Source organism: Aegilops tauschii, chromosome 4 (assembly GCF_002575655.3).
Source record: "Aegilops tauschii subsp. strangulata cultivar AL8/78 chromosome 4, Aet v6.0, whole genome shotgun sequence".
NCBI lineage: Eukaryota > Viridiplantae > Streptophyta > Magnoliopsida > Poales > Poaceae > Aegilops > Aegilops tauschii.
Window position 1 is genome coordinate 450869409 of NC_053038.3, and position 19173 is coordinate 450888581.

At 45.7% G+C, this 19173-nt stretch overlaps 2 protein-coding genes across 2 annotated transcripts; both read left to right on the forward strand.

Moving 5' to 3' along the window:
- Window positions 1-1371: 1371 nt before the first annotated feature.
- Window positions 1372-2523, forward strand: LOC109747457 (expansin-A15-like). The gene is made up of 3 exons (XM_020306509.4): window positions 1372-1617; window positions 1734-2055; window positions 2139-2523. The coding sequence occupies exons 1-3, from the start codon at window positions 1476-1478 to the stop codon at window positions 2449-2451; spliced, it is 777 nt and encodes a 258-aa protein (XP_020162098.1). The 5' UTR covers window positions 1372-1475; the 3' UTR covers window positions 2452-2523.
- Window positions 2524-15401: 12878 nt separating this feature from the next.
- Window positions 15402-16588, forward strand: LOC109747317 (expansin-A28). Its single transcript, XM_020306401.3, has 2 exons — window positions 15402-15918; window positions 16018-16588. The coding sequence occupies exons 1-2, from the start codon at window positions 15470-15472 to the stop codon at window positions 16328-16330; spliced, it is 762 nt and encodes a 253-aa protein (XP_020161990.1). The 5' UTR covers window positions 15402-15469; the 3' UTR covers window positions 16331-16588.
- Window positions 16589-19173: the final 2585 nt, after the last annotated feature.

Consider the following 19173-nt stretch of genomic DNA (forward strand, 5'->3'; position numbering starts at 1 on the left):
TACTCTGCAGTGGGGGTTGAGTGGTGTGGGTTCGTGATCCTTGAGACTCGAGCGGGACAACGGAGGCTCGACGCGGTAATAGCGGCGAGGCGTGCGGTATGCATGGGACATGGAGACGGGGCAGGGCTCTGGTGGTCATACATGTGGTGAGACAACTGCGAATTTGACTTGGGATGACTAAAAGCAACAGTGAAATTCCCTCAAGTTTCAGACAGGCGGTCAAGAAAGGAGCGGTGATGTTGAGTTTAGGTAACTCTTATGTGTGACACCCAATGTGAGTTGTTCACTTTCTCGCAGGTCAGTGATCAGTGTGTGATGGCGTTGGACTGATACTCTGGAACTTGGGAGCACAAACTAGAGTAACAAGGAACTTAATTTTGCTCGAGTGTTGACTGTGGTCAAGAAAAAGAAGGGACTACAAGTTGCAGGTGGAGTCATATGGAGTCTTTGGAGTAGCAGCGGTTCTCATGGGATAAGTTCAAGTCCAATGTACATGGAAGTTTGACGCATTGACGAATTCAAGGTGGCGAAGAATATTCGCCAAGGTGGAGTTTGTTAGAGTTGCGTTGAATATTGCGTACAAGGTAGGTTACAGTTGGACTATGAGTTGTATTGTGTTTACATAGGATGTGGAGTCGTATCCTAGTAGGACACCTGTATCCTAGGCCTCTCTTATATAGCGCGGATAGACACACGATGTAACCTATGCCAACATAATAGCACAGACGCGCAAGGGGGAGCCGGCGGCGTGTGCCGGCGCCCGGGTGGCCGGTGTGCGGTATTGTGACGGAGTCACGGGGAGGAGCCCCCGTAGTCAGGCCCGGGAATGTAGCCATATCGGTGAACCTCGTTAACAAATCTCGGTGTCGTGCCTTGTGTGATTGCTTGGTCCTCGAATAATTGACGGTATGCCTCGGATTTATTCTAAGACATCCCATTGTCGAATCGAGCTGAGCAAGATTCATGGCGGAAGAGCTGAGCAAGATTCATGGCGGAAGTGGGTATTCATCTTCGTCAGCGTGCATATATATGGTCGGTCAATGATATTACAGTCCAGCAGGGAAGGAATAGAAGGCGTACGCGTGGATGCAGATCAGGAGTTCTTTTTCTTACACTGGACATGGAAGCTAAACTACGAGGAAAGACGAAAGAAAAATGGAGCAATTCGACCGACGATCCGATCTGCGAGAAGCGAGCGCAGTTCTAGCTGAGCGATCCAGTTTCCAGTGCACGTGTCATGCGCGCCACCGATTCACTGCACCGGCCGGCAGGGTTGAAATTATGAAATCGATTCCACTCGATCGATCGCTCACTCCCGCTACTTATTTAAACTACCGTGTGTACAGTGTACTATGTTGTACAGTTGTAGTACTCCTACTAGAGTGGATCACTTGGAGTTGGGATTACCTTTCACGTTTCACCGATCACACCGGCGGACCGGCCATCACTCTCACCGACGATCTTGAGAAACGGAGATGCTGAGTAGTAAACCATGGAGCTTTATGCTGCTCGCCGTCGTCGTCGCCGCGGCGTCGGGCTTCGTGGCGGCGGAGGCGACGGGCTGGTCGAAAGGCTCGGCCACGTTCTACGGCGGCAGCGACGCCTCCGGCACCATGGGTAAGTTCGCCGGGCGCCCACTGCTAGCCTCTGTTTACTTTAGAAGTAGAACTACTAGAAGGGACCGTGAAGTGGTTAAGCAGTACGCGAAGTTCTCAATGCGTGCATGGATGCAGGTGGCGCGTGCGGGTACGGCAACCTGTACTGGACGGGATACGGGACGGGCACGGCGGCGCTGAGCGAGGCGCTGTTCGGCGATGGCGCGTCGTGCGGGCAGTGCTACCGGGTGATGTGCGACCACGAGTCCGAGTCGCAATGGTGCCTGCCGGGGAAGTCGGTGACCGTCACGGCCACCAACCTGTGCCCGCCCAACTACGCCCTCGCCGGCGGCGACGGCGGCTGGTGCAACCCGCCGCGCGCGCACTTCGACATGGCCCAGCCCGCCTGGCTCCACATCGGCATCTACAAGGGCGGCGTCGTGCCGGTGCTCTACCAAAGGTACGGCTCCACCATTGGATGGGCGGTTTGACTTGGATGGATATTGGATAGATTAATCAGTGTGTGATGTTTTATTTATGTAGGGTAGCGTGCGTGAAGCGGGGAGGGGTGCGGTTCACCATGGGAGGGTTCGAGCACTTCCAGCTGGTGCTCATCTCGAACGTGGCCGGGACAGGGGACGTCAAGGCGGTGTGGGTGAAGGGGACGGCCACGGAGAGGATGCCGATGAGCCGGAATTGGGGCGCCAACTGGCAGTCGCTGGCGGCGCTCGCCGGCCAGGCGCTCACCTTCGGGGTCACCGACACCGGCGGCCAGACCGTCGTCTTCCCGAACGTCGTGCCGGCGTGGTGGAGCTTCGGCCAGGCCTTCACCTCCAGCCTTCAGTTCTCCTACTGACTCGTCCGTCGTACATTCAGCGGTCGGACGCGAGATCGACTTCCCTGGTTTGCTTGGAGGCTCGGTTTTCATCCTATTTGGTTCCGTCCAATAATGGTGCAGACTAGTCTGGGTCTCAGGGTGGAAATGAGGCTAGCGTAGCGTAGTCGTGTGGTCGAATAATAATGTGAACAGAAGATTGAGAGAAGCTGGAGTGGTTTCTGAGGTGAATTTTAAAATTGTTTGCGAAATTCAAAAATTGATCCACCAGCGGAGTAGGCCTACCGGAGGTTTCGGAATTTGCATTCTTGGTTTTGCCTCGTTCTGTACGATTGATGTCAGTGAATATTTTTTCCGTGAGATAACAGATTAAGGCAACAGACATCGACATGTAATCTCACGGAAAAATATCAATTTCAATAATTCTAAAAAATGATCATGAATTTGATAAAAAGTTTCAAATTTCAAAAAATGTTCACAAATTAGAAATGCTCCAGTTTCCAAAAAATGTTTGCGAGTTTCAAAAACATTCATGGATTTTAAAAATTGTTAATGACTTTGCAATAATATTAACAAATTCAAAAAATTTCATGAATTCAAAAACTATTCAGGAATTTCAGTATTATTCCAAAAACTTCCAGCAATGCTCACGAATTCAAAGGATCCATTTTTTAAGAATTTCAAAATTGTGTCCAAAATTCAAAAAATGTTCACGAATTTCAATTTTTCCCCAAATTTCAAAAACTGTTCCTGAATAACATTTAAAATGGTAACAAAAAAAGAATATAATAAAAGATAAAGAGAAATAAGAAAAAGGAAAAACATAAAATAATACCAGAAAAAGAAAGAAAGTGTTCTAGGAAGGTTCTAGAACCTTCCCAAAACTCGCGTGGAGGAAATCCTGAATGGGTCAGCCCATATAGCACAAGGGCACTCGCATGCGCCACCCATGGGTGCACGTTTGTCTCTACCCCCTGTGGTATGCGGGGAATTGGAACAATCTATGGATCCAAGAGAACTGCTCGCTCCCCCTCGCTCAGTTTTTCAGGGTTGACTGCTTGATCATTGGTTGATTGACCTTTAACAAGTTCAGCGTTGACTTTAAAAAAACCATGAATCTGGAAAATGTTCAAGAAAGGAAAAATCATAAAATTTTAAAAAACAAATAATTAAAGTTCTTAAATTTTAATTTTTTGTACTCATTTGAAAGAAGTTTGAAAAAATGTTTATAAATTTGAAAAACGGTCACAAAAAATGGAAAAAAGTTCATGAGCTTGAGAAAAGTCAAAATTTTGAAAACAATTGTGAATTGGAAAATGTGCATTGAATTGAAAATTTACACACAAAAATGAAAAGAAGTTCATGAATCTACGAAAGTTCACCAAGTTGAAAAAACCAAATTTGAAAAGTTCTTGCATTTGATAAACAAATAGGAAAAGTAAGAATAAATAAAAGAAAATTAAAAAAATAGGAAAAAAGGTCCAGAAAAACTAGAAAAGAAAAGAAAAATAATGACCGAAAACTTCGAAACGCTTCCCGAAACCGTATGGGAAGCTCCGAGAAGCTTCCATAAACTGGGACAAGATTGCTCCCTAGGTGCTTAGATGGCCCGGCCATTCTAATCTAAGGGTGTGCGCTAGTTGCAAAAAACAAAGGAGCGCTTAAGGCACCGAATAAGATCCGGTGGCTTAAATGGGACAATCATCCCCCCTGTTGTTATGCAGATTACAATGGGAAATTGTTTTGCATTTGAAAGTGCCGTCCATATATGTTAGTCATGATGTAGCTAAGGTTGGGAGACTTGAGATTAAAATGGCCGTTACGGCTGGACCTGAAAGGGGTGTAAACATCTGTGAACTATATCAGTTTGATCTAGTTTAATTAATTCAATACCCTTTCCTCCCAAAAAACGTGTCATCCATATATTTTATTTTATATACCAAGGCAAATGGGTAAGCAAATATAGCTAAAGTAGCATTAAAAAGAGACTATTTTGAACAGCCTAAATATATCTTCCACTTAGTCTTTTCTATTACCACCCTTCTTCGGCTTACATCTAGGTAGCAAAAATCAGTATGTGTTCTTCCGATGGGCATTACTACCAAACGATCAAATAAAGTATATATTATTAGTTAGAAATATACGTCCTTGCCTGCGTCATGGTCAGAAAATAAAATAAAAATAAGCAATATATTCTCTAGCTTACATACATTAAGATTGAATTGAACGGGCTTATTAACGATCATTATATTCATTAAAAATGAAGATATAATTAAATCCAACTTATAAATATGTTATTACTTGCTATTATGTAGCAAAAGATAGCTGAGCTCTGAGACAACCATGACTAGCAATGATACTCCCTCCGATCCAAAATAAAAGATGTATTAATTTTTGGAAAAGTCAACATGTCTATGTTTGACCAAGTATATAGAACAAAATATCTATAGCTAGAATGTTTAACCATATCGTTAGATTCATCATGAGATCGGTTTTTATATTTTATTTATTTGGTATTGTAGTTGTTGATATAATTTCCTATAAACTTGCTCACCAAAAGAACATTTGACTTAAAAATACTAATATACCTTATATCTTGGAATGGAGTATATTTCTATAGCAGTCCTAATTCCCAGTATTGTATTTGAACAAAGCTACCCCAATAATTTTTTTTGCACCGTCTAGATCTAGGAAGAAGTAATCTAAAAATAAAAATATTATTAGCTATTGTCTTTATTAACAAAATTCTCAAAAATGTGTACAGAAGGCGAAGAAGGATCACACAAAACAAAATTGTAAACACAAAGTGGAAAAAAATGCTCACAATGTTTTGAAGACGTAGTTCGAACAAGGTTTCCATAAAGTTTTATTATAATTTTGTTTCCACCGAAACTTTCTCCTCCTAACTATTTGTTGATGGCTACTACCTTCACCCTTTGTCATTGTTCCTACTCTCATCACGTATCTCTAGTGATTGTTTCCATTGCCTCTTTCATCATCTACTAGTCTCCTTACACGAACACCTCATTCGTGTCAATCCACTCTCTAACACTCGATAGTATTCCTTTCCCGCGGTAGTTACCACCTTTTCAATTTATTGCACCCACTACTAGTCCATCGCCCCAACCGATATTTTTTGTAAGATTGAAAACACAACTTTTATTCTTTGTCAGTTGTGAAATCCACCTTTGCGCACAACTGATATTGGGAAGAAAAAAAAAATGAACGAAGGACATCATGAAAATGATTGAAATCAGCTAAGTTCTATTTTTGCTCTAGGCAACCAACTGATAATACTAAATAGTAAAAAAAGTACTATAAGAATAGTTGTCCAAAGCAAAAGTGATGTTAATAGAGAATTTTATTTTTGCCAATTTTCCTTATGCCAGTCTAGAATTTTGAAATTTCACTTTTGCCACTCTTAACCTATGAAAATTATCACACGTGGCAAAAGCAAAATAATTTTATTTCACTTGTGCCACTCTTAGCTTTTGACAATCTATCACAATTGCCACTCTAAATTTTTTGTCTATGCCATGAAATGGCAATTGTGATAAGTGTCAAAAGCTAAGAGTGACAAAAGTGAAATGTCAAAAATCTAGAGTGGCATAAGAAATATTGGCAAAATCTAGAGTGGCAAAAACAAAAATTTCCCATGTTAATATGCCACCTAATGTCGTCAACTAAGCTATACTCCCTCCGTCCGGTGAAGTGTGTACATTGTCTTTAAAATTTGCCCACAAAAGAGTGTACTTCTTTCTTCCCAATGCACTTTAAAGTAGAAAAAAAACATTTCTCTCTCATCACACGGTAATCAAGACTAATATCATTCTATACGTGGTCTCCTTAATTTCTACATGCACTTAGCTCATTGGGGGTTGGGTAATTAAAGAGGAGAGAGATGGTGGCTTGCACCTTTTCAATGCATTTTTTTACTCCACTCCATAATTTGTTCTAAAATTTCGATATATACACTTTTCACCGGATGGAGGGAGTATGTAAGAAAACACCAGGTTTAGTGAGAGATAGCAAATCCATCACTCTTACAATTTGATTATACATTTTTCTCCTAACCAGATGATTTTCTTTTCAATCTTAGCTGACTGGGATTAGGCACTAGAATTGTTTAGGTGATATGCTCTTTTCAATGGATGTAAACCAAGTTTTTTATTTCATGCCCCCCGCCAATTGAGATTTTGTAAACTCCAAGCCAAGTAATATTTAGATATACTCTTAGTTATAAGGAAAAACAATGTACTAAAACAAAATCTTTTTAGAACACCCTGTCTTACATAAGTGAATGGACTCAAACAAAAATAGTGCCTGAATGCTCGAAACGCCCACCAAAACCACCATGTAGTTCCACGTCAATGCATGACTGATATAAATTCTTTGTTATATATCCACAAGGAAATAAGAAGTTAAATCAAGAATAGGGACATCAATCTTTTTCTTACATCTAAACCCTAACCGGAGAAAACTATATGCACAAAATATCAATCTTCGGTATACCGGGAGCAGAGGGGAAGTGCTATAAACATATGGAATTTACAATGAGGCACTATATCATCACGTGTGACTTGTACAGAGGTACTTATATGGTGGCTTATAAGGAAACCTAATATGAGAAGCAATAAGAATCCACACATGAAACTGCGGATCATACATTAGCATCCTACTACTCGACCGCATAAAGGTTGCCTAAATGTTAATAATGGACATCCTCGTTAGGTACAAATGCGTGTGGATGAACTATGAAAAAGAGATACTCTTTGATTGCCGGAAATTTGAAACCACATGAATAAGAGAAACAAAGAAATTGCAAAGGCCCACTCAAATGCTATAAGATTGTGTTTGCCCCAAATTTTTATTGATTGCATCACATAAAACAAATGATTCGTTCCGAGAGATTGAGAGGATTGAAATTTACAGTAAAAATATAGTGCCGAAGGATCCCTCAGAAACATTACTACATTATTCAATCCTACAAATCAAATAACCCAAACTGAAAATCCCTAGGGATTCTATCTTACAAATTGTGTACGCCAAATCCTCTTAATCAATGAAGCCAAGAAGTGTGTGTGTGTGTGTGTGTGTGAAAAGAGGGACCTTATGTTCAGGAAAAAGGGAGGGGGCGCCCTATGATTTCCATTAATACAAACCAATAAAGCCCCTTACAAAAAAGGAGGGAAATAAAATACCCCCAAAGAGGCAGTTCCGAGCTTCTGCGGTGCATAAAACATTTAGCGCAAATATCAGACAGTTTATCAACATAGCCCCTGCCGACTATGTGAATACTGGGATCATGCACAAAATATAGCAAATCATCAAATATGATTATGCTTAAGGAGGAAAGAATCACAACATCGATAATCGTTGTAAAACGTAGGTTTTGGGGGAACTGGCTCAACCCTCAAAGGGGTGGCCTATCACATATATATATAATGATGACATACAAATCCAATACCAATAAGGTATGGTTTACACAGTAGGGCTACAATACGAAGTCTAACACCCTCCCTCAATTTCAACTCACTCCTGAAGTATCTAGGAGGTTGAGATTGCGCGTACAGGCCTCAAACATGGGAGAAGGTAGAGGCTTGGTGAAGATGTCCGCAAGTTGATCTTTTGAAGAGATAAACCTGACTTGTAGTAGCTTCTGTGCAACACGTTCCCTCACAAAATGATAGTCAATCTCAATGTGTTTAGTCCGTGCATGGAACACCGGGTTTGACGACAGAAACGTAGCACCGATGTTGTCACACCAAAGGACCGAAGGATGTGGCTGAGCAACTCCTAGCTCTCGAAGTAGGGACTCAATCCATATAAGTTCAGCAGTTGCATTGGCAACCGACTTGTACTCAGCTTCTGTGCTGCTGCGGGAAACAGTGGCTTGCTTGCGTGCACTCTAGGCGATCAGATTAGGACCCAAGAACACAGCATGTCCCCCCGTGGATCGCCTGTCATCTGGACACCCAGCCCAATCAGCATCAGAGAATGCAGAAAGAACTCCGGAGGACCTGGGGCGCAGGTGAAGACCAAAGGAGACAGTGAGACGCACATAACGCAGTATGCGCTTCACAGCAGACCAGTGTACATCAGTGGGAGCATGAAGATACTGGCACACCTTGTTAACCACAAAGGAGAGATCAGGACGCGTGATCGTCAGATATTGCAGGCCACCAACAATACTCCTGTACTCAGTAGCATCCTCAGGAGAGAGAAGAGCACCATCAGCAGCAGAAAGGGTGTCAGTGGAGGACATGGGCGTAGGCGATGGCTTTCACTTGAGCATACCAGCACGGCGCAAGAGATCAAGAGAGTACTTCTTCTGGGTGAGAGCCAAACTACCACGAGACTGATGAGCGACCTCAATACCCAGGAAGAAATGAAGCTGTCCCAAATCCTTAAGTGCAAAATCACGACCAAGTGCAGTCACAAGAGCATCAGCAGCCGTCGGAGATGAGCTCACCAGGACAATATCATCCACATACACAAGGAGGTACATGGTCACACTCGGTCGCTGAAACAAGAACAGTGAAGTATCAGCCGTCGAAGGAATGAACCCATGAGTGCGTAGAGCTGAAGCCAGGCGAGCATGCCAGGCACGGGGAGCCTGCTTCAATCCATATATGGCCTTCGTCAGATGACAGAGATGATGAGGCTGAGTGTGATCAACAAATCCAGGTGCCTGCCGCATGTAAACCTCTTCTTCAAGCAATCCATGAAGAAAAGCGTTCTGCACATCAAGCTGACGGAGAGACCATCTGCGAGAAACTGCCAGAGACAGAAGAAGTCGAATAGTGGTAGGCTTGACAACTGGGTTGAATGTATCCTCATAGTCCAGGCCCTGATGCTATTTAAAGCCCTTAGCCAGGAGGCGCGCTTTGTAGCGCTCAATGGAACCATCTGCATGTTTCTTCTCCTTGAACACCCACTTCGAATCAATGATGTTGACGCGAGACGGAGGGGGAACAAGTGTCCAGGTCTTATTCTTCATAAGAGCATGATATTCTTGTTCCATAGCAGCCCTCCAGTGTGGAATACTCATAGCGGCTTGATAACTGCGTGGTTCGGCGGTTGGATCATCCACAGCATGAGCCAGACAAGCAGCAAGATAGGTGACCGTGCCATCGGTGCGCTCCTTGGGACGAACAATGCCACTGCGGCTGCGAGTGTGTGGACGCCGTGGGGGAGCAAACACCGGGGCCGGCGGGATGTCCAGAGCAGGTGAGGCTGGTCCGGGGGACTCCGGCGAAGAAGGACCGGGTGACGTCGGGCCGGGCGACGGCGGACCAGGCGACGCAGGCCAGGCGACGTAGGCCCCGGTGGTGTGTGAGCCGCTGCAGACCCGGGCGAAGTAGGCACCAAGGACGCCCGCGCGGATGGCGAGGGCGACGATGGAGGGGAGTCCGGACGAGGAGGTGGCGATGGAGACTGCTCAGAGGAGGCCGTCACAGGCTCTGGCCCGGTCGCAGTAGCCAGCATGGGCTCCGGCCCAGGCGCGGCTGGAGACGGGGTGCCTGGTGCGGGGTCGAGGGCGGGAGGCGGTGCATGCATCGGCCGATCGACGTGCACCACAGGTGACGTAGCGGGTCCGTCAGGGAGGAGTTCCAGGCGAGCTCCACGTCCAATTCCTGCACCATGATTAGGTAACAACACAGGCGAATATGCAACATCTTCAAATTGGCCAGGCATAAGAGGAGATGAATGCATAGAAGGTGTTGTGGTGGATGACTGAGGCATGGCAAAAAAGGGGAAGACGGTCTCATCAAAAACAACATCCCGAGACATGTAGACTCGATTGGTTGGGACATGGAGACACCTGTAGCCTTTATGGAGAGAACTATACCCTAAGAACACACATTTTTTGGAGCGAAACTCAAGTTTGCGATCATTATAAGGATGAAGATGAGGCCAGCAGGCACACCCGAACACCTTAAAAAAGGTATAGTCAGGAGTTTCACCTAAGAGAAGCTCAATTGGAGTTTTCATATTAAGAACACGCGTAGGTAATCTGTTAATGAGAAAACACGCGGTAGCAAAAGCATCACTCCAAAAACGAAAGGGTATAGAAGCATGAGCAAGAAGTGTGAGGCCGGTCACAACTATATGGCGATGTTTGCGCTCAACAGCGCCATTCTGCTGATGTGTATGCGGGCATGATAAACGATGAGAGATCCTAAGCTTATTAAAGAAGGTGTTGAGGTTGCGATATTCGCCCCCCAATCTGATTGAACATGGATAATTTTATGCTTGAGTAGACGTTCAACATGCAATTGAAACTGTATGAATATATCAAACACATCAGATTTGCGCTTAAGAAGATAAAGCCAAGTGAAGCGACTATAGGCATCAACAAAACTGACATAATAGTTGTGACCACTAACAGATGTTTGTGCTGACCCCACACATCAGAAAACACAATTTCAAGAGGGTTCTTTACTTCTCTAGTAGATGAAACAAAAGGTAGCTGATGACTCTTGCCTTGCTGACAGGCATCACACACGGACATCTCTTTATTGCTAGACACTAATGGCAGCTCATGACGGTGGATTATGTGGCGAACGATGGGTGTGGCGGGGTGACCAAAGCGAGAGTGCCACTGGGAAGGCCACACGAACACCGCTGAAGACGCACGGGGCAGATTGATCCTCCAAACGGTACAAGCCTTGGCTCAACCGACCACTAAGCAGAACGTCCCGGGTTGCTCGATCCTTAACAAAAAGATTAAAAGGGTGAAATTCACATAGGACATGATTATCAAGGGTGAGCTTAGGGACAGATAAAAGATTACGAGTTACCGAGGGTACCCGTAAAACATTACGAAGATGGAGCTGCCTAGAGGGATGACTAGTTAAAAGAGATGCTTGGCCAATATGAGAGATGGGCATACCTACACCATTGGTGGTGTGAACCTGATCGTGCCCATAGTAGGGCTGGTAGGTGGAGAGTTTGTTGAGCTCGTTCGTCATGTGATCCGTGGCGCCGGTGTCCATGTACCAGGCTGGATCAACAGGGTAGGATGGTGTGTATCCCTGCTCGACGTGCGGGTCCTTGCCCTTGGCGGTGATGTGGGAAGACGGGGCGGCAGCGATGTGGGCAGCCGGGGCGGCGGCGGGAGGACCAAAGTCTGCCATGGCAAACTGGCGCTCGTTGCCCTTGCCGTCGTTGCCGATGCCAAGGAAGCTCCTCTGAAAGCGGCGGTGACACTTGGAGGCGACATGGCGTTCACGACCACATAGCTGGCACACCACCCTAGTGTTAGGGCCCCCAACCAGGGTCGATGCAGGGGGCGGGGCTGCCTTGCCAGGTGACGGGGCAGATGGGGGCTGGCCACGAGAGGCCCAGAAGGCCGCCGGCTGGGCGGTGATGGTGGCGGAGGAGCGACGAGCCTCGAAGCGTTGCTCGGTGAAGAGGAGGCGTGAGTAGAGCTCGTGAGGAGGCATCGCTGGCTTGGCATTGTGGACGGCCTCGGCGAGATTGTCGTAGTCGGCGTCGAGGCCTTTGATGACGAAGCTGGCGAACTCCTCGTCGCTAAGCGGCCGACCAATAGAGGTGAGCGTGTCCGCCAGCACCTTCATCTTGTTGAAGTAGGTCGTAGCGGAGGAGTCCAGCTTCTTGATGTCGGCGAGTTCGCTGCGAAGGGCCATCGAGCGGGAGGTAGAGACCTGGGCAAAAGCGTGCTCCAGGGTCGTCCAGGCGTCCATGGAGGTGGCTGCGAAGAGACAAAGGCCAGCGACCCCGTCGCCGAGGGAACCCTGGATGGCAGAGAGGATCGCTTGGTCCTGCTGCACCCACATACGGTGTTCCGAGTTGATGGCCGGGCCATGGATGGTAGGGATGACCTGCGGAGGACACAGTAGCGAACCATCAACAAACCCGAGGAGAGACCGGCTGCGTAGCAGCGGTAGAACCTCGGCGCGCCAGAACAAGTAGTTGTCCGGCGTGAGTCGGATGGCGATCAAGTTGTCGAAGTGGAACGGCCCGGTGGGCGTGCTTGCGCCAGTAGCAGGGACGATTGGCGCCGGAGCTGCGACAGGATCCACGACCGCGATCGATGCCGCGGGTGGCGGCGCGGGGACGATCGGGATCACGGCCGCGGGTGGTGCCGTAAGCGAGGCCGCGGGTGGCTCCGCGGGCAGCGTCTCCCCCGAGGTCGCCGGGATGACGGCGAGTGTCGAGGAGGATCCAGAGGGGGCCATCGCGGGCGGCGGCGGCGCGACTGGTGCTGAGGCCGTCGCGGGCAGTGACGGTGGGATCGGCGCTGAAAACAGGGAGCCGACGGCGGTGGTGCCGAAGAACTGAGGCACGGACGGAGCCAGGGGACGAGGTGGGAGGTTGAGGAGGGCGACAAGCGTCGCGGGGATAGACCCGGAGCTGGCGGCGCCCGAGGCGGAAGCGGTCATGGAGCCGGCGGCGGCAGCCCTAGGGTTTAGGGTTTTGGTGCGGCGGCGGCGGCGGGTGGGGTGGAGGTGGAGGACCTAGGTTAGACTCGATATCATGTAAAACGTAGGTTTTGGGAAAACTGCTCAACCCTCAAAGGGATGGCCTATCACATATATATAATGATGATATATAAGTCCAATACCAATAAGGTATGGTTTACACAGTAGGGCTATAATACAAAGTCTAACAATCGTTAGTTCAGCGGAAATTTCCAGTTTTTAGCCAGCTTTGTTTCGATAAAAGGCGCTTTTGTTCTCTGAAAATGTAGCTTCAAGCGGATACAAGCATAATGAGCAACACTTGATTTCTGCATAGTTAAGACGCACACAATCAAACTATCTGACAAATGACATGTCTCCACCTTGAGCAGAATTCACTTACTACTTGTTCGCACAGTCTTACTCCCCATCTTAGGGCATCACATTTTTCCTATATGTTCTGCAGAGTTAACCAAGCATTTAGCCAATAGTCAACTAAAGGAACAAATACGTGAATGTATCCGGTGCATCTGTACTTGTGGTGCTACCGGTGCACTGGATGTCATAGAATATTTTTTAAAAATCTAAAAAAATTCTAGCATGTTAACACAACATCAATTTAGGATGTCACAAAATTTCGTATAATATTTTGAAATATTTTTTAAGATACAAAAATGACAAATTTGACATCAATGTGATAATGGGCCAAATCTAAAGCCCAAGTTATGTTACGTACTATTCAATGTTGAATTTGTCATTTTTGTTTGTCGAGTTATGTTTCGAATTTTGACTTGAAATTTTGTGACAACCTACATTGATGTTGTTTAAGTCTGCTAAATTTTTTTTCAGAATTTTTTGAACATTTTAAAAGAATAATGTGAGCTCGATGCACCGGTAGCACCACAAGCTCCGGTGCACCAGATATTTTCCCAAACAAATACAAATGGGCCAGCAACCCTTTTATTGTCAAAATAGGCTTCATTTCCGACTTTCCAAGTAGTCCAGAACACTGCAGTAGATCATAGATAACCAGGGCTGAAGTAGATCATGCATACTGCCACATACATCGTCTCTAAAACCAAATGCAAATTGAAGAACGTTGCAGATGAACTTAGCAATTTGGCGTTGTAGGAAATGATGGCCAATTGTCTCATCTCCCCCCACAAAATTAACATGTTTTATTTGCTCCTTTGCAGCCTCCTCTAAGCAGATTATCCTTTGTAATGATGATGTTTCGCAAGATCAACCAGACAAAGATTTTAATGTTTACAGGGAGCTTAATCTTCCAGTGAAATTTGTCAGTGAAGTTTACCTCTTCATTATTATTTTCTGATAGAAAGACCCGATAGTGAAAAAACAATTAGCAGCTAGAAGCCAACTTACATTGTCTACTAATCTGACAGAGTAATTCCAAAGTAGCTAGGTGTCAGTTATGCTCCGCTATAATAGTTCTTCTAAAATTGAACCTGGTCATACCCTTTGTTAAGAACATTGACAACAGAAACATTTTCTTTTTGTTAAACTATTGGTAAAGTTATTGGTTCTCTTGTGCACGATGCCACTTGGTCTAGCTTAGCCAAATGCACTTGGGACTGGTCCATGCATGTCCATCAGTCCGGAGTACTCAACAACAACAATGGCAACAACAACGGAAAGAGGGGCTGTCCCGGTACCGTACAACGGTACAAGGTCAGTACAGTACACTAGAGGCCGTAACCCCGCAACGCTTAACTGCACTTGATTGGTCCATGGAAGCATAACCACCAGGAATGGTACCAAACTCTGTCAAAACAAACAATTTCCTCTGCTTGTCACTCCGTCTGATTGTCTGCGTAGTGTGAACGACTTGGTCAGCTCTTTAATTTCCTCTAAACAATGCCGTCAACTAGGCCAAGTCCAGGCACTAAACCGCTGACTCTTTCAGCCAGATTGAGAATGATTAGGCATCTACCAACCAACGTACGTACGCGGTGAGATGATAAGCACGTACTTCGTCTAGTTTATCCACCTCCAGGGCCGTCGTCCATGTGCTGACACCGCTGGCCCTCATGGCCTCATGTGGCTCCGAGTTCCCTCCGCTCCAAGAATCTGCTGCTAATCGGTTATCCCACACACAAGAGAGACGACCATAATTTAAGCCATGCGAGTTCATTCCAAAATACTCTAGTTTAACGGCGTATGCCATGGATACTAAGCTGTCGATCATCCAATTGGCTCCATCTCAAGCCGGCGAGCACGGAGCTACGGTTTACGGAACATGCATGGAATGTATTATCCTCCCACTTGATCATCAGGAGAGACGTACAAAATGCCATGCCATGCTGCACGCGCATGCATGCACCAATAAGTCGTCCAATTTAATTAACGCGCAATTCCCTGTTGGCATCATATTGCATGTGAGCTTCGCTAGCAGACTAGCATGCACTGGGATGTCGATCGATCGATGGCATGTTCTCTGCCATTCCCTGACAAATTCCCCTTCCCTGCTCCTCTTATATAAGCCACTCCACGTTCTCTTCAGATCCACCAAGCTTATACCATTGATTCCGCCAGTCCCTCCATCGTCATTTGTTGCTCTCCTAGTGCTCGCTGCCCATCTCATCTGAGTTGAGATGGCCAGATCCATGTTGGCACTGTTCGTCGTCCTAGCGGCGGCCGGCTGCTTCGCGCCGGCCGCGCAGGCGTGGTGGTACCAAGGAACGGCCACGTTCTACGGCGGCGCCGACGGCTCCGGGACAATGGGCGGCGCGTGCGGGTATGGGAACCTGTACGGTTCTGGGTACGGAGTCAACAACGCGGCGCTGAGCACGGCGCTGTTCAACGACGGCGCGTCGTGCGGGCAGTGCTACCTCATCACCTGCGACACCGGCAAGTCGACGATGTGCAAGCCCGGCACGTCCATCACCGTGACCGCCACCAACTTCTGCCCTCCCAACTGGGCTCTCGCCAGCGACAATGGCGGCTGGTGCAACCCGCCGCGCCCCCACTTCGACATGTCCCAGCCCGCGTGGGAGACCCTCGCCATCTACCGCGCCGGCATCGTCCCCGTCCTCTACCAGCAGTAAGTGAAGAGTGCCCACATAACTTCTTCTTCTTCCTTCCATTATCTTATAAGTGTAGTATCTAATGAGCATGTCGCCATGTCCTGATGGTGGTGTAGGGTGAGGTGCTCGAAGATGGGAGGGATCAGGTTCACCATTGGAGGGTTCAACAACTTCGAGCTGGTGCTGATCACCAACGTGGGCGGGCCGGGGTCGATCCGGTCGGTGTCGATCAAGGGGGAGAGGACGGACTGGATCCAGCTGAGCCGGAACTGGGGAGCAAACTGGCAGTGCAACGCGCCGCTGGTCGGGCAGGGGATCTCCTTCTCCGTCACCTCCACGAACGGCCAGACGCTCTACATGTACAACCTCGTGCCGGCGTGGTGGGGGTTCGGCATGACCTTCACCAGCAACCAGCAGTTCGGCTATTAATTAATCACCTGATCAAGCTAGGCATTTTCTTACTAGCTCGCTACTACCTCGCACGTACTGCCGTCGATCTCAGCTAGGCTGCATATGGCAATGGCATCAAGCTGCATGGGATTGCGCGTGTACGTAGCTTGATTTGCCTGCCATTTATTCGTCTGCATTCTGATTCTGATCTGAAGTTGGGGATTTTTTCGATCTTTTTGTAACATGTATGTATATTCTTTTGTCTCATATATTAAAATCTATGATATTCGCAAAAGTGATTGATCGTTCTTTCAAGTCAGACGTGGCTCGTGCGTGTGCTTCCCCTTGGGTCAGATTAACACTTGCAATCTACATATATGATTGGTAGATCTGAAGAAGGAGGATACTACCTACCATGCATGTTACTGGAAGTCAACATATGTGTATCTAGAAAAAAGGTCAACAGAATATGCATTATGCTGTGAGATGAACATATTCCAGATCAACATATATAAAAATACCACCCAAAAAATAAGTCTAGACGTACTCTCAACTTCAACTTTACTTCAGAACAAGGGTTTGACAAAAGCTGAAAAATTTAACAAAAGATAAATGAAGGGGTAAAAGTTTTTTCTTTTGTTATTACAGTCTAAGTTCAGTCCCTCAATCAATTCCAAAAGTTCTAGATCCTCCATTGTCGATAGCAAATGGATTGGCCCCTTGCGCCACATAAAATTGCCACAATATAATGGTTCATACAATGCCTACCCGGTCAACATTTCTTCGGGACTGGTAATTTCTGAAAGGTATAGATATCAAGAATTTTGAAAAAAATAGCAGGTAATTAAAGAAGGAAGTTTGCGGTTATTTTCAAATATATTGCAAATAATTATGAAATATAGAAACTTTAGAAATATTTCCTATGAACAAATACTCTATATTAAAATTTAGTAATGCTAAAATAACTAGTTTGCATTAGGTAAAAATAAGGGAGTTATACATCTGCAAAAATGAAAATAAGGGAGTTATAAAAATGTAGAACAGTGAAAAGTGTTCTAGGAAAGTATGGGTCATTTAAAAAGAGGTGCATACAACTAATATTATCCCCCCCCCCCTGAGTTTTCCTAATTTCCTTTCAAGCATGATTTCTTATATCCTTCCCCATGTCTTTATAATCTCCAAGTTTCCTAATTTTTTGAAAGATCGAGATGTATCGACTAGAGGAGGGGGCTGAGGGTGAATAGGAGATTCTCAAATTTAAACCTAGTTTGCTAACAAGAATGCATGAATGAGGAACAAGAGGAGAAAGCAAGTATGAAGTAGACTAGGTGAACAGAAGCATCACCCAGTCCGACAGTTTTGAGGGATCAACATAGAATAGCAGATTAAATTGCTGAAGGCCCCCTTAAATGATGGGTCGCCACCTGTGCGGCCAGTAAGGACATTACATATATCACTAAATATAATTTTCATGCTTTCAAATAAATAACACATATTTATTTAAATATCATGTATATAGAAGAATGACCTTACCATCACTAAATTAGTTAAAACAAGTCCATATATTTTTTAAAGTTGACACATTTGTTTGCAAAAAATGTTTTTGAAAAAATGTTCATGTACTAGGAATAAAAATATTTAAAAAAATTCATGTACTGGGAATAAAAATGTTCATCGATTACGTGTTAGGCTTTCTGGGAATGGTGGTGGTGATCGTGGAGACTCTCTGCTCCTTTTTTGCTTGTTCTGTTGCGAATGGGGCCTTGAGCCTTATATAAAGTGTGTCAGGAATGACGTCTCGGAACTGCTGGCACAGGGCCCGAGCAGGCAGACGGTGTCTTCTCCTCTGGATCCTTTGTGATGCCTCTGGTTGGCTTAGCTTGATGTCCAAACTTTATATTTCATTTGTTGCTCCAGTTCCTTCCCTTTTATGGTCCATTTCCTACGTAAACAAATTACACAAAGTGCTTTGCAATCTTTTGTGTTTATTAGTCATTAGTGAGAAAATTTGAGTGATTTTCATAATATCTAGGATTATTAGATTAATCAATGGTGGAATGAGTATAAAAAATACACTCATTAGGTGGCCTGCGGCAGGTGGTTTGTACTGGGTTGGAAGAAGAGGTGGGAGGAATAAGATGAATAGTATGACGCATCAAAATTGACTAATTTGCAACAAAAAAGTCATGTAACTGAGGTTTTAGATGGTCTCGACAACATGAACTCAGGCGTGTATTCATGGAGGATACTGTGTTTTGCTAAGTTATTCATAAGTACAACCATGACGGCCCGCTACCTCTATTCTCTAGTGCTTTTGATTGTGTTGATCGGGTGGCAAAGCCTCTATCTCCACTTCAGTTAAAAAGTTGAGATTGAAGTTATTAGTGTTGGGATATCCTCCTCATGAGGATTATGAGGAGATGACAAATTGAAGATGACAAACATGTGGCAAAACCCACTACCTATTAGGATTATGACCTAGGGTAACTTTGGTATTTGGATGTGAGGGAGGTGGGATGTCTATCCCTCCATCCAGCAGCCACGAATACAAGTGGCAAAAATCAATTTAGCCTTCATTATAGAAGAAGGGAAAACCAAGAGATCACTGGTGCGCGTACGTCCTAAACAAACGGTTTTTTACCCCTTTCCGCGACGACTTTTGGAACCGCCGCCAAGTGAGTGTGGGTAATAGGGGGTCCTTCCCACACGACCCAGAAACCGTCGGGGATAGGGAGCCTTGATGCATACAATTGTCCCTATATAACCGTTTTCGATATCTCGAATATCCCAAACGCTTCATCGTTGCTACTCGTTTGTGCTCGCATTGCCATCGCAGTCGGAGTTTTGTGGTTCTGCCTAAAACCAGGCAGATTCTAGGCACG

What these genes read in the sequence shown, in the direction of transcription:
- LOC109747457 (XM_020306509.4), top strand. Translation starts at nt 1,476, where the DNA reads ATGCTGAGTAGTAAACCATGGAGCTTTATGCTGCTCGCCGTCGTCGTC. An exon ending in CGACGCCTCCGGCACCATGG is followed by an intron (nt 1,618 to 1,733) that starts GTAAGTTCGCCG and finishes GCATGGATGCAG; the next exon opens with GTGGCGCGTGCGGGTACGGC. An exon ending in GTGCCGGTGCTCTACCAAAG is followed by an intron (nt 2,056 to 2,138) that starts GTACGGCTCCAC and finishes TTATTTATGTAG; the next exon opens with GGTAGCGTGCGTGAAGCGGG.
- LOC109747317 (XM_020306401.3), top strand. Translation starts at nt 15,470, where the DNA reads ATGGCCAGATCCATGTTGGCACTGTTCGTCGTCCTAGCGGCGGCCGGC. An exon ending in GTCCCCGTCCTCTACCAGCA is followed by an intron (nt 15,919 to 16,017) that starts GTAAGTGAAGAG and finishes ATGGTGGTGTAG; the next exon opens with GGTGAGGTGCTCGAAGATGG.